The following is a 14,501-nucleotide window of genomic DNA, read 5'->3' as shown; positions in this document are numbered from 1 at the left end:
AAAACTGGTTTCACCATGGCAACGTTGTAGCAAACAGTAACGAACAACCACACCAGCTACGTTTCTTTAAGTGATTCATTAATTTCATACAAACAGGGCGACAAAGGATGCATTAAGCATATTAGCTATGTCATTTACATTTAACTCATACATTTAACGTACATAGTTAACGTTTTATTGGTCAATAACAGTTTAGTCTTCAACCTCAAAATTTCTGAAACGAATATGTATTACAGCAGACCAACTCTCATTTCTAATTGGTGAGTATATTACCATCCAAAAAACTATTATTCTCAAATATCTACAAATCGCATAAATCTTGTACCTTCAACAATAGACTACATGAATTATGTACCTTTATGGAACACTGTTCTATGTAGGCATTACAACAGAGAGGCAGAGCCCAAGGACTATGACTACAAAGCTTGTCCAGAGGGTAAGAAGAAACTCAGCAAATCAACATACAAACACTTTGGGACCTACATGGATGATGTGAGCAATACTTCTTTGTTGTCATAAAGTATCAGAAAAAAAATGGATTAACATTGATGTGTTTTCAATGTCTTGTAATTTCAATACAATTCTGAAATATGAATTGAATTTGGATTGATGTCATAATCATGATAGTACTGTAATTTGATTGGTTTACATATACATATTTTGACAAATCGAAAAGTACCATTCACTTTAACACTTGACAGATAAAGAGTTTCCCAATTAAAGAAATGACACAGAAAGTATACATTATCCTCAAGAATTCTTTAGTACATTATGGAATTGATGGTTGATTCAGTAACCTCCATGCTTTACAGTTGGCATGAGGTTCTTCTTTTCAGAGACCATATTTCAGTTTTGCCAAACATGACGTCTGGCATTGAAGCCAAAGAAGGCCACCTTTGACTCATCTGTCATAGCACATTTTTCCAGTAGTTTTGGTCTTGGCCAGGTGCTGTCTGGTAAATGTCAGTTTTGATATTCTTTTTTAGAATACAGGCTTCTTCCTACCTGACCTCCCAACCATGCCAAGTTTCTGTAGTTTCTCTCAGACAGTTCACTCTTGTACTTCGACAAAGAGAGGCCACAATCAATGTAGATCCCCTGATGATACCCTGGGGTTCTTGAGCATCTATGAGCATTGTTTGTTTAGCCAATATACCAAGCCTATGGGCAGTAACCAGGAACTACGCATTGCTTTATGCACAAGAACAGCCCTTCCTTTGCACAAGAACAGCCCTTCATAATTTTAGCTTTACATAAAAATGTTATAGATACGTTTTGTTACGTTTTATAAAGCATGACATATGGTTATAAATGTTTTGTAACATGTTTGGTTGTGCTTATGAAGACATTATAAAGCATTTATAAGCTCAACTTCATTTAAAGCAGAACCCAATACTCTTATAGCTCCAGTTCTTTAAATAAAGATTGATTGTCCAAAAATACATAGCATCCAACTCTATCACTCCTTCAGATTTGATCATGAGAGTTTTGCATGGATTTTTTGCATGGATCATTTGCAAGTGGTTAGTGAACTACTCGCAAGTTACCTATTGGAGACCCAAGATGTACACTTTATCAAAAGGCCTGTAAAATATTACTGTTGTTGCTGAACAGTCGGTAATATGAAGCCATATAGTTAATAAGTTATTAATGGACCCTGTCAACATTTTCTGTGTATTTGGTTGTATTTCATTTTATTCTTACAGTGTATTCATTTTATTATTTGTTCAGTGTATTGTGTGTCAGAAATGTGCTGTAAAAATGTAATTACCTCTAATTATTATCACTCCTTACCCCAAAAATGTATCATATTCTATTTACCTCTAGGTTTGGAGAACCACCACAGAAAGCCAAATGTCTCAGTGTCTGCTAAAGAACAAGTATGAACCAAAGCAAATGGTGGAGGCTGAACACTTCCAGTCAGCAGTCTTTGATAGACGTACAGTCAGGTACCTACAATCAGGCTACAGGAACACTAGAGTATTTCAGCTGAAAGAAATGTCAAGGACCTTAGTGTGAGTGTAGTGCCATGAAACAATAAGTTAGTGGATCAAATCCCCAATCAGACAAGATGAAAAATTGGTTGTGTTGCTATCCAGTAAGGTGCGCAACCTTAATTGCACATGTAAGTTACAATGTAGTTACAGTACATAATATACGAAGCATTACCATTCAGGTCATCACAATGTAGTTACAGTACATAATATACGAAGCATTACCAATCAGATCATCACAAGAAACAAAGATGGCAATGAATTAGAAGGTGCAGGTACTTGTACGTCAATGTTCCACTACTTCCACCAGCAGCTAAAACTCCTTCAGTATGTTTGCCATGAATGTTTCATGAAACACAAAAACATGAGCACTAAGACCCACTTTTTCATGAGCACTAAACCCACTTTTTCTCAATGACCTTTCAAAAGCACATTCTTCTTCTGTTCGAAGAGACTCAAGGAAAAAAGGAATGAATGATTTACAAGAATCACATTGTATTAATATTAATTTTGAAAGTAGGCTCCCTAGTGCAGATGGGTTGCTTCCATATACAGTGGGGAGAATAAGTATTTGATACACTGCTGATTACACTGCATGTAGAAGTCTGTAATTTTTATCATAGGTACTCTTCAACGGTGAGTGACAGAATCTAAAACAAAAATCCAGAAAATCACACTGTATGATTTTTAAGTAATTACTTTGCATAAGTATTTGATACATCAGAAAAGCAGAACTTAAAATTTGGTACAGAAACCTTTGTTTGCAATTACAGAGATCATACGTTTCCTGTAGTTCTTGACCAGGTTTGCACACACTGCAGCAGGGATTTTGGCTCACTCCTCCATACAGACCTTCTCCAGATCCTCCAGGTCTGGAGACTGGCTAGGCTTCTTACGGAGCCACTCCTTAGTTGCCCTGGCTGTGGGTTTCGGGTCGTTGTCATGTTGGAAGACCCAGCCACGACCCATCTTCAATGCTCTTACTGAGGGAAGGAGGTTGTTGGCCAAGATCTTGCGATATACGGCCCCATCCATCCTCCCCTCAATATGGTGCAGTTGTCCTGTCCCCTTTGCAGAAAAGCATCCCCAAAGAATGATGTTTTCCCCTTCATGCTTCACGGTTGGGATGGTGTTCTTGGGGTTGTACTCATCCTTATTCTTCCTCCAAACATGGCGAGTGGAGTATAGACCAAAAAGCTCTATTTTTGTCTCATCAGACCACATGACCTTCTCCCATTCCTCCTCTGGATCATCCAGATGGTGATTGGCAAACTTTAGATGGGCCTGGACATGTGCTGGCTTGAGCAGGGGGACCTTGCGTGCGCTGCAGGATCTTAATCCATGACGGCGTAGTGTGTTCCTAATGGTTTTCTTTGAGCCTGTGGTCCCAGCTCTCTTCAGGTCATTGACCAGGTCCTGCCATGTAGTTCTGGGCTGATCCCTCACCTTCCTCATGATCATTGATGCCCCACGAGGTGAGATCTTGCATGGAGCCCCAGACCGAGGGAGATTGACCGTCATCTTGAACTTCTTCCATTTTCTAATAATTGCACCAACAGTTGTTGCCTTCTCTCCAAGCTGCTTGCCTATTGTCCTGTAGCCCATCCCAGCCTTGTGCAGGTCTACAATTTTATTCCTGATGTCCTTACACAGCTCTCTGGTCTTGGCCATTGTGGAGAGGTTGGAGTCTGTTTGATTGAGTGTGTGGACAGGTGTCTTTTATACAGGTAATGAGTTCAAACAGGTGCAGTTAATACAGGTAATGAGTGGAGAACAGGAGGGCTTCTTAAAGAAAAACTAACAGGTCTGTGAGAGCCGGAATTCTGACTGGTTGGTAGGTGATCAAATACTTATGTCATGCAATAAAATGCAAATTAATTATTTAAAAATCATACAATGTGATTTTTGTTTTAGATTCCATCTCTCACAGTTGAAGTGTACTTATGATAAAAAATTACAACTTACATGCTTTGTAAGTAGGTAAACTTGCAAAATCGGCAATGTATCAAACATTGTTCTCACCACTGTATGTAATAAAACAAATTCCCCTGATCATCCTTCAGTCTTTGGATGCCCACCCAAGCCTTTAGTCAATCCAATGACCACCATCATAGCTAGCTCACTTGGTTAATTTGATTCCCACATGATGCCAGTGTGAAAATGTGTGTGTTCAAATAGTGTAAATAAAAAAGCTGAAATAACGTAAAAAAATGTAATTATTAAATATATAATGTAAATGAATACTTTTGGGACCCCTGGTTATACATCCTTTGTCTAGAGCGCACCCCCTTAACCAGCAGAAATCATGAATCTATGAGCATTTTTCACGCTTCCTGGTTTGAGGAACAGAAGTTCACCATAGCTCCTTAAGTTATTTATAATTGAAGATACAGTATATTGTTTGTGGAAGAACATCTTGATAGTTGAAAATACAGTATATTGTTAGTGGAAGAAGGATCCTTTATCTAGTTTGGATCTCTTTGTTTGGGAGTGTTGGTGCACAATATTGACCACTTCACTAAGGGATCGCCCAGCCACCCTGCGGAGAAAGCTCATTTCGGCCGCCTGTATCCGGGATCTTGTCCTTTCGGTCATGACCCAAAGCTCATGACCATAGGTGAGAGTAGGAACGTTGATTGACCGGTAAATCAAGAGCTTCGCCTTGCGACTCAGCTCTTTCTTCACCACGACAGACCAATAAATCGACCGCATTACTGCAGAAGCTGCACCGATCCGTCTGTCAATCTCCCGTTCCATCCTTCCCTCACTCGTGAACAAGACCCCTAAATACTTAAACTCCTCCACTTGAGGCAGGCACTCTCCATCAACCTGAAGTGGGCAAGCCACCCTTTTCCGACTGAGGACCATGGCCTCGGATTTGGAGGTACTGATTCTCATCCCCACCGCTTCACACTCGGCTGCAAACTGTCTCAGTGCATGTTGAAGGTCCTGGTTTGAAGGGGCCAACATGACAACATCATCCGCAAAGAGCAGAGACGAAATCGTGTGGTCCCCAAACCTGACACCCTCCGGCCCCTGGCTGCGCCTAGAAATTCTGTCCATAAAAATTAAGAACAGAACCAGTGACCAAGGGCAGCCCTGCTGTCCAACACGCACTGGGAACAAGTCTGACTTACTGCCGGCAATGCAGACCAAGCTCCTGCTTCGGTCGTACAGGGACCTGACAGCCCTTAGGGGTCTCGATGAACAAAATGTATTAAAGATCAAAATCTTTCCATAATATTGTACAATTAATTGAGAACAAAATGATGTAACAACGGTCAATGGAAACCAAAACCACCAACCGATTGAGGGCCGGATTCAAACTCACAACGAAAACCGAAGTAAACAAGTGAAATCACAGGCTGTTCCAACTCATAATGTCTCAGTGGTGTGTATGGCCCCCACGTGCCAGTATGCACTCCTGACAACGTCTGGGCATGCTCCTGATGAAACAGCGGATGGTGTCCTGGGAGATCTCCTCCCAGACCTGGATCAGGGCATCAGTCTGTGGCGCTACTTGACAGTCTATGGCGCTACTTGGCGGCGTTGGATGCTCCGATAACGTCCCAGAGGTTCTCAATTGGATTGATGTCTGGGGAACGTGAGGGCCAGTCAATGGCATCAATGCCTTTGTCATCCAGGAACTGCCTTCACACTCTGGCCACATGAGGCCGGGCATTGTCCTGCACCAGGAGGAACCCAGGGCCCACCACACCAAGATAAGGTCTGACGATGGGTCTGAGGATTTCAAATAGAAGCCAGGTTACCATTGGCTAGCAAGTGTAGGTCTGTGCGACCCCCCAAACCATCAGTTACCCACTGCCTAACTGGTCATGCTGGATGATACAGGCAGCATAATGTTCACCACGGCATCTCCAGACCCTTTCACGTATGTCACATGCTCAATGTGGACCTGTTCTTATCTGTGAAGATGAGATACCTGCCCATTCTGGTGTTCTCTGACGAATGCCACTGTAGCTGCACGGTGCAGGGCTGTGAGAACAGGTCCCACTAAAGGACATTGTGCACTCATGGAGTCTGTTTCTGACATGCACACCAGCAGCTTGCTGGAGGTCATTTTGTAGGGCTCTGGTAGTACTCCTCCTGTCACTCTTTGCACAAAGGAGCAGATACCGGTCCTGCTGCTGGGTTGATCCCTTCTACGGCCCTGTCCAGCTCTCCTCAGGTAACATCCTGTCTTCTGGTATCTCCTCCATGCTCTTGAGACTGTACTGGGAGACACAGCCACCTTGCGACAGCAGATATGGATGTGCCATCCAGGAGGAGCTAGACTACCTGTGCAACCTGAATGGGCTACAGGTATCGCTTCATGCTACCAGTAGTGACAAGGACACTAGCAAAACGCAAAACTAGAGTAGAATCAGTCAGGAAGGAAAAGGAGAGAGCGATTGTCTGTGGCCACCACCTGCAAAACCATTCCCTTTTTGGGGGTTGTCTTGCTGTTGCCTCTCCAGTGCAGCTGTTGTCATATTCATTTGTACCACAACAGGTGACTGATTGTTTCACAATTGCTTATGCTTCCTAACTGGACAGACTGATATTCCTGAAGTTGAATTGACTTGGGGTTATACTGTGATGATTACATGTTCCCTTAATTATTTTTGTCAGTGTATAAAAACATACAATTTTAACCATATTATTGTTATTTTAACCTTTAGGGGCAGGTTTTGCAGGTACAGATCAAGCCTAGTCCCAAACAAAAACATCTCCATTGAGCATTTAGAAACAGATACTATGGACCAGGACAGATTACTATGTACACTGTCTGCACAAATTTACAAATGAGATTTATTTGAACACTTTGTCTTCAATGATTATATAATGCATTGACTTATTGTTGTTTTTAAGCAGAGATACAGCAGGACACGTGATTGATGTGACGAATACCATACTGCCACGCCATCGTCCAGGACATAACCAAGTGTAAGAGACTGTGCTTAGTTTGTCTTGCTTCCACATACAGTGACTAATCTCTCTTACTTTGCCTGTGGTTTTCAAACCTCTCCATGGGGATCACCAGCGGTTTCACAATGTTGTTCCTGCGCTGAATTAGCCAAACTGATTTGACTTGATGGTTTTGACATTTTGCTGAGGGGAGTTTTAAAAACCTCTCTAATAAAGGATATGGTGAACAATAAACATACACTGTGTGAACCCAGCAAACATGACCCCTATTGGCCCTATATGAGTATTTGGTGGGCAAGATTGGCATGGAACAGCTCAGACCAGACCAATATGGACAAGCCCACAACAAGCCCAAAATGGCTGAACACATTGAATCACCTTTAAATACCTTTAGCGCTTGAATGGTATCTATTTCATGCATTGAATTAGATTTGAGCAAAAACATTGTAATTGATCTCATTTCCTATCATTTGAGAAAGCTCTACCAACCTATATGCGATATTGTTCCCTGCATTGGGTCCACATTGTGCAAATCGCAAAGTTTCTTAGGAAAGTAATATTCCAGACAAAGTGAGGACTGGCTTGAACAAATATGGGATGACCACACTGGAGAAAACGCCTTGTGAGGCAAGCATGGCCCACATCATTAGTCTCAATGACACCTGCTCTCTACCAGTTCTATATGTACAATTTACTTCTGAGTCTGAAATTGGTGCTTTGATGTGTTGCAGAACCAGCATTAATAATGAAGTGGTTGTGATCTCTGACATCAAGATGGTACAGTAATGTACAGCTTTTACTCTTCAATCCATCCCTTCTGGGTCTGAGCTTTAAGCTATGTAGTCCTGTTGTTTGCCTCAGTCATGGTACCACATTATGGTGAAGTTGGGAAATTCGATCTCCAGATGGTGTTACAACTATTATCTGCCAGTAGAGGGTGATAAGACTGTTTGGTCACTGAGATCTCCAACTGATTGAATAACCCGGCTTCATATTGTTTTGAACTTATATACCAAACAAATAATTCAAATGTTGAAATTTACAAGTTTAATACATGATAATTCCTGAAAAAGCCATGTTGATAGCCATCTTTGAAAAGTTTGGAATGTTATTTGATGAGAGAGGTGGAGCTCAAATTTGGCTTTTGCACTGAATTCCTTGTTTTCCCTCTTAAAACTGTCAAATAGGCCTGTAAGATTACTTTAATACACAATTGCATAAGAGATGGAGAGCGTCTGTGGAAAATGTGAGGTCTTCCTGATGTGGCCCCGGTTGTCTGTGTGTGGGCGGAAAGGATACAGTTCACACCAACTTCTGTGGTATTTCTCACTATCCTACTTTCAAAATGAATAACATTTAAAGATGCACAGTGGAATTTTTACCAATTTGATAAGTAAAATATTGTAAAAATTGCAGAAAAACAAGAAAGAAAAACTAGCCAAGCCTAGATTAGCCGGGGCACGGGTAGAAGTGGTGAGCCAGGGAGGGGGCTTGAAAAGCAGCTGTTTATTTACTTTAATTATATTTGAAACCTTTATTAGTTTTGGCTTGGAGGAGATAAATGGTGGAGAAGCTAATCCCTGTTAGCTAGCTTCTGTCAGTGGGGGACAACATGCATGATGCAGTCAATGTGGGCATGCAATTCATCCAACAACACCTTGATAATGCTGAACTGACTATAAAGGTTTAACAGTGTAGTATTTAAAAATCAGATCATAGCAATAAATATTAAAAGTATTGAAATGATGACCCATTGCCACTTAGCTATCTAAATTTTGATATGTTTTTCCAGCAATGACAGGCGTGCAACACAACTATCCTGGCATGATTACAATGCCTATTGAAAATCATCATAACCTGTCAAAATCCTTACCTTTTGTCACATTACACCCTGGATATTAAAATAAATTAAATCTAACTTTTTCCAGCTGTATTTACACAGTATAACCCTCGACATCTAAGTGAAAAGAACATATTAAAAAAAATCTGAACAATTACAAACATTTGATTTGTGAAATACCTGGTTTAGATAAGTGATCAACCCCTTAGAGTAACCATTATAAACTTTCTCAGGTACAACCAGTCACTTCCCAGATCACACACCATGATAAGTGCCCCCCACCTGAAATCAATTGTAGTGGTTTTGATTACTCCATAAGAAAACCAGCTGTTCCATGATGATTGCATTACCAGTAGTGGATAGCAATGCGAAGAACACACCATGGTTGGAAAGATGCTTTCAAAAGGGCTCTGGGACAAAGTTGTGTAAAGGTATAAGGTAGGAAAAGGATAAAACAAGATTTCAAGGGTTTTAACTATCCCTCTGAGTACCATTCAGAGCATTATTAAGAAGTGGAAAGCATATGGCACCACCAACACCTTGCCTAGATTGGGCTGTCCCTCCAAACTGGATGAACGAGCCAGGAGGATTTTCATCAGGGAGGCCAATGGCAACTTTGAAGGACTTACAAGTCCTGAGATTGGTTGGTCTGTGCATGTGACAACAATCTCACAAGCTTTACACAAAGCTGGCCTCTATGGCAGGGTGGCAAGAAAGAAGCCTCTTCTGAAAAAAGGCCACACGGTGTCTTGTTTGTGCTTTGCAAAAAAACACTTGGAGGATTCTAATGCCATGTGGCAAAAGGTTTTATGGTTAGATGAGACCAAGATTAAACTTTTTGGACTGAAGTGCAAGCGTTATGTTTGGCAAAAACCAAACACAGCACACAACCCAAAACACACCATACCTACTGTGAAGCACTGTGGTGGCAACATTATGTTGTGGGGATGTTTATGTTCAGCAGGGACTGGGTAATTGATCAGGATTAAGGGGAAAATGAATGCTGTCAAGTACACCCAAATTCTTGAGTACAACCTGTGGCCCTCTGCTAGACAGCTGAAGGCAAGTAGTTCACCTTCCAGTACGACAACGACCCTAAACACTCGGCCCATGATGATTTTCTATAGGCACTGTACATACAGTTAGGTCCGGAAATATTTGGACACTGACATAGTTTTCATATTTTTGGCTCTGTACGCCACCAAAATACATGGACATCACCAAACGCTGGGTTCTGGAGAGTGTTCTTCACTTGGCTGGATGTTGTGAAAGGATTTTTCTTCAACATGGAAAGGGTCCTACGATCATCCACCACTGTTGTCACGTCCAGGCCTTTTTGTGTTGCCGAGCTCACCAGTGTGGTCTTTTTTTCTCCGAATGTGCCAAACTGTTGATTTGGCCACTCCTAATGTTCCTGCTATCTCACTGATGGATGTTTTTTTACAGCCTAAGCATGGTCTGTTTCACTTGCATTGAGAGCTCCTTTGACCGCATTTTGTGGGTTCACAGCAACAGCTTCCAAATGCGAATGCCACCTAGAATCAACTCCAGACCTTTTAACTGCTTAATTAAAGCTGAGAGACTGCACTTAAAGCCTACATTCATTATTTAACTGTAACTTGAATATATTTTGGTAGACAGCCAAAATAACAAACTTGTTTCAGTGTCCAATTATTTCCTGACCAAACTGTATGTATCGATGATTCAATGTGACAAATAAATTCAGAATGATAGTCTAATCTCTATGTGTAATAAAGAGGTTACACACGAAGAATTAAGTAACGATAGTTCATATTCAAGTGCTGATTGGCCAAGAGGCTTGTCCAACGAGTTAATAGTGTTATTTAACATGTTAATTTTGAGACACAAAGACCCAAACATCCTTCCATACTAATGGATTTTAGCTCTTCAGGCATTTCAAAGGCCTGTAAACAGGACCGAATTTGTAGTGTATTTCCTGCCTCCGCAGAATATTCGGCCGATGCGGATGTACTTTCCATTGGGCTTGTTTGCTTGGTTTACTGCATGTAGCTACTGACGCTTGTAGCCAGCTTATCCTCAGCTTATCTTTCTTGTCACAGACTACAGTACATTCAATACATGGTGTCTTGTGTGTCAGTCTGATTGTCTAATCACAACAGTATTTAAAAATGGGTAGTCAGTCAGTAACTCAGTAAGTCACTCAGTCAGTCTCTCAGTCAGTCACTCAAGACATTAGCTCTTCTTGGTCGGCAAAAATATCAAATGAAGACATGGCACACAAAAAACAATGTCCGGTTTTGGCTTCGAAGTGCCACTTACACAACTACTGGCAAAAAAAAAATGAAATTCCTCCCCAGACGCTCATCATGATAGCCCCTAGTTCCATTCCATAACAAAGGGGTTGAGTTAAATGCAGAAGCCAAATATCAGTTGGACCTTTTATTTTTATTTTGCTGTTTTAATTTCAGAGAGTTTTACTCCACATATGCATTGGAGTACCAGACCCCATGGGACTACAGGAAAGAGACGGTGAGTTTGAGTTTCAAACCTTATCAGAAAACAACAGCTTGCTCTTTCAGATGCACTGTTTTTGAATTACTCTACCCTTTTAATTTGACTTGTTTTGGGATTCCTCTCGTCTTCACCATGCAAACCTTGAGTTGGCAGATAGATTTTCATTTACAGATACATTTATGAAGCGTGATGTAAACTTTCGGACGGTCACTTTTGGACTAACTATAAGAATTGGGTTGATCAGCTGAATCATTTTAGTGTATGTCAAGTCATGTGTCATCATTTGGCCATTCCAGAAGCCCCAGTGATATTTTGCTCTGTAAAAAAAGGTTCAAAAAGGTTATTTAAAACTGTTAAGATAACCCATTCAGTGTTTAAGATAGAACTGTTTTGGATTACATGTAACCCTTTGCACAAAGGGCTCTAAAAATGGGTTTAAGTTATCCCATGGGAACAGCTGAAGAGTCTTTTTGTCACCCTTTTGTCAGAGTGTATTGTGCAACTGCAGGTTTCTAGCTCTACATATTTATTGCAATGTTTTGTTTTTTTCTCCTCTTTAATAACTGTTACCAGATGTGTAATATGATGGATAATGCTTCACAGAAGGAGTAGCCTCCATGATTGTGAGCTCTTGCTTACCCTGCAGAGAGCTACATACATTTCACATTAAAACTTTCATTACCTAAAAATATATAATATAAAAACAAAAAATATGGATTGGAGAGCAATAGGTTTCCTATGTGGAGTGATTGTTGAGTGGATTTCTGATTTCTCTATTAAAGTGCTAGCTAGACCTAGATTCATATATTTGAATGAAATAACGCTTACCCTGAGTTGTTTTCGAAGACCCATGGAGTAATTGTTCATGACAAGCAATTATTCGCCTCTGTCTCAGTCTGGAATTAGCGTCATCCAAATTCCTTAATTAAAACTGCATCCTGTACAACGAAATCTGCATTTCAAGGAGAAACAAACTTTTAAAAAAACACTTGTAATGCATTCAGTTATCTCTCGCGCCAATGTCTACTTTTTTGACTGCACACTTACCAAAGTTAGCGGAGCGAGGAGCGGAGCGATTACAATTTGACTGGAGCGAATAACGTTATTTGAAGTCACTTCACATGGTTAGAGCCATAGATATGAAGCATAGATGGGACATATTGTTCTATCTGACGTCTCAATAGCTCCGCCATCTTAACTGGGACAAGTTAGGAAAAGTCAAGCCATAGTCATGGTGATATTTTGTGCAGCAGTAATTTGGTCCAGAAAAAGGATAAACAATACAAATATAAAGTAACAGTTAATTATCTTTGGAAATAAAGAAATATACATTTGCACTATATTTAAAGTAGCCTACTATCCTGTATCTTCCTACATTAGACCCTAGCCATTTTGTTCTCTTATATTAATAAATTATTGAAAACTATTTCAAAGGAATTTATTTGTTAATATTCTGAAAAGTACAGTCATTTTATGTATTATGCTATGCACAGTGGCTATTGATATATTATTAAGGAAATGTAACTGTAATAAGAACTGAAATGCCACTTCATGTGTTTGTGTTGTAGATTGTTTAGAACACGTCCCAGGTAAGATGTCTGTCAAATTGCTCCATTCTGATTGATAGGGGCTCTATATGACATCATCCCATCTACTGTTCTATTATCTATGGTTAGAGCATGCTCATCCCAGCATGCATTTTTAAGACTCCTGTGTTTTAGTTCGTTGCTTAAGCTATCGTTTACTAAATTACAGAATTGAGGAGAACTAACAACAGGGAGTGTCGTGACGTAGTAACCATAAAGATTAATTGTGGAATCTGAAAAGACTTATCTCGAAAGCATGACAATGTACTAAGTGCAAATGCTAACAGAAAGGAACGAGGTGAGTAGCTAGGCCTAATTGGGACATAGTAGCGAAGGATTAAAATGTTTAGTTAATTTTGGTTTTATGTGTCTTATTTTGTTCTATGTATCTTATATATATATATATATATATATATATATATATATATATATATATATATAATTGATCAGCTGAATCATAAAAAAAATAACTTAGTGTTTTTAAAAAATAAAAATATTTTGTCTGCATATGTTGTGACTTTTTAGCTACAGATATACAGTTCTGCAAAAAAATTAAGAGACCACTCCTTATTTTTCTTAAATCGGCATCTCTATATGGCAGCCATTCCATTCCAGTGTCTGTTAAATTCCAACATAGGCACACCTCATTTCACTTAATGAGGTACTGATTAGGTGATTACCTGAACCAAATCTAATTTAACAAGGAAAAGTATAATAACCACTGCTGTGGTCACCACTATCCTCTTGCAATAGGACCAGCTGGATGGCAAAAACACTGCAAGTAGCACCTCAAAGGTAATTTGAATTAAAAATAACTTCAGCATGACAAAGGAGTTGAAAAGAAAAGCTTTGAGTGAGGAAAAGAAGGGTTCAATTCAGGCTTTACTGACAGAGGGATACAGTGAGCGTCAGGTTGCCTCCATCCTGAAAATGTCAAAGACAGCAGTTCATAAGAACAAGGTCAAGCAACAGACATTAATGACAACAAAGCTACAGACTGGCAGAGAGCGAAAACAACTATCCTCTGACCGAGATGACCATCAACTCATTCGAATGTCGCTCACCCTAGAATGTCATCAAGTTACCTACAAAAAGAAACAAACAGTAGCTTGGGTGAAGTGCACAGCGAGGACGGTTCGAAACAGGCTCCTAGGGGCAGGGTTGAAGTCATGCAAAGCTAAAAAAAATGCCCTTCATCAATGAGAAGCAAAGAAGAGCCAGGCTGAAGTTTGCAAAAGAGCATAAGGATTGGACTGTAGAGGAATGGAGTAAGGTCATCTCTTACAAGTCAAATTTTCAGCTTTGCCCAACACCTGGTCGTCTAATGGTTAGACGGAGACCTGGAGAGCCCTACAAGCCACAGTCTCTCGCATCCTCTGTGAAATTTGGTGGAGCATCGGTGATGATCTGTGTATGTTTCAGCAAGGCTGGAATCAGGCAGATTTGTCTTTGTGAAAGACGCATGAATCTAGCCAAGTACTAGGTTATCCTGGAAGAACACCTGCTTCCTTCTGCCCTGACAATGTTCCTCAACCTAGGTGTGGATGGAGGGCCAACAGATCAAGACCCTGTCATGGCCAGCCCAATCTCCAGGCCTGAACCCCATTGAAAATCTCTGGAATTTGATCAAAAGGAAGATGGATGGTCACAAGCCAT

The 14,501-nt window shown here is 40.4% G+C and overlaps 1 protein-coding gene and 1 long non-coding RNA gene across 4 annotated transcripts in view; one reads left to right on the top strand and one right to left on the bottom strand.

Moving 5' to 3' along the window:
* Positions 1 to 25: 25 nt before the first annotated feature.
* The window catches only part of LOC105029835 (protein C9orf135 homolog), a 30,246-nt gene continuing 15,770 nt past the window's right edge, over positions 26 to 14,501 (top strand). Inside the window, exons 1-5 of one of the 3 annotated variants that reach the window (XM_010903387.4) lie at positions 26 to 260; positions 381 to 492; positions 1,828 to 1,949; positions 6,867 to 6,941; positions 11,214 to 11,274. In XM_010903387.4, the coding sequence (XP_010901689.1) occupies positions 226 to 260; positions 381 to 492; positions 1,828 to 1,949; positions 6,867 to 6,941; positions 11,214 to 11,274 (405 nt within the window). In that variant the 5' untranslated portion in view covers positions 26 to 225. The remainder of the gene's footprint in view (positions 261 to 380; positions 493 to 1,827; positions 1,950 to 6,866; positions 6,942 to 11,213; positions 11,275 to 14,501) is intronic. The other 2 variants (XM_020052144.3, XM_010903388.4) reach the window with 2 other exon arrangements.
* On the bottom strand, positions 11,172 to 12,473 carry LOC105029834. Its single transcript, XR_829530.3, has 3 exons — positions 12,307 to 12,473; positions 12,088 to 12,211; positions 11,172 to 11,576 (listed from the first exon to the last, which is right to left on the bottom strand). It is a non-coding gene; the product is annotated as an uncharacterized LOC105029834 (long non-coding RNA).

Source organism: Esox lucius, chromosome 13 (assembly GCF_011004845.1).
Source record: "Esox lucius isolate fEsoLuc1 chromosome 13, fEsoLuc1.pri, whole genome shotgun sequence".
NCBI classification, from domain to species: Eukaryota; Metazoa; Chordata; class Actinopteri; order Esociformes; family Esocidae; genus Esox; species Esox lucius.
Note: the sequence above shows the minus strand (reverse complement) of the source record. Positions and strands in the feature narration are given on the sequence as shown.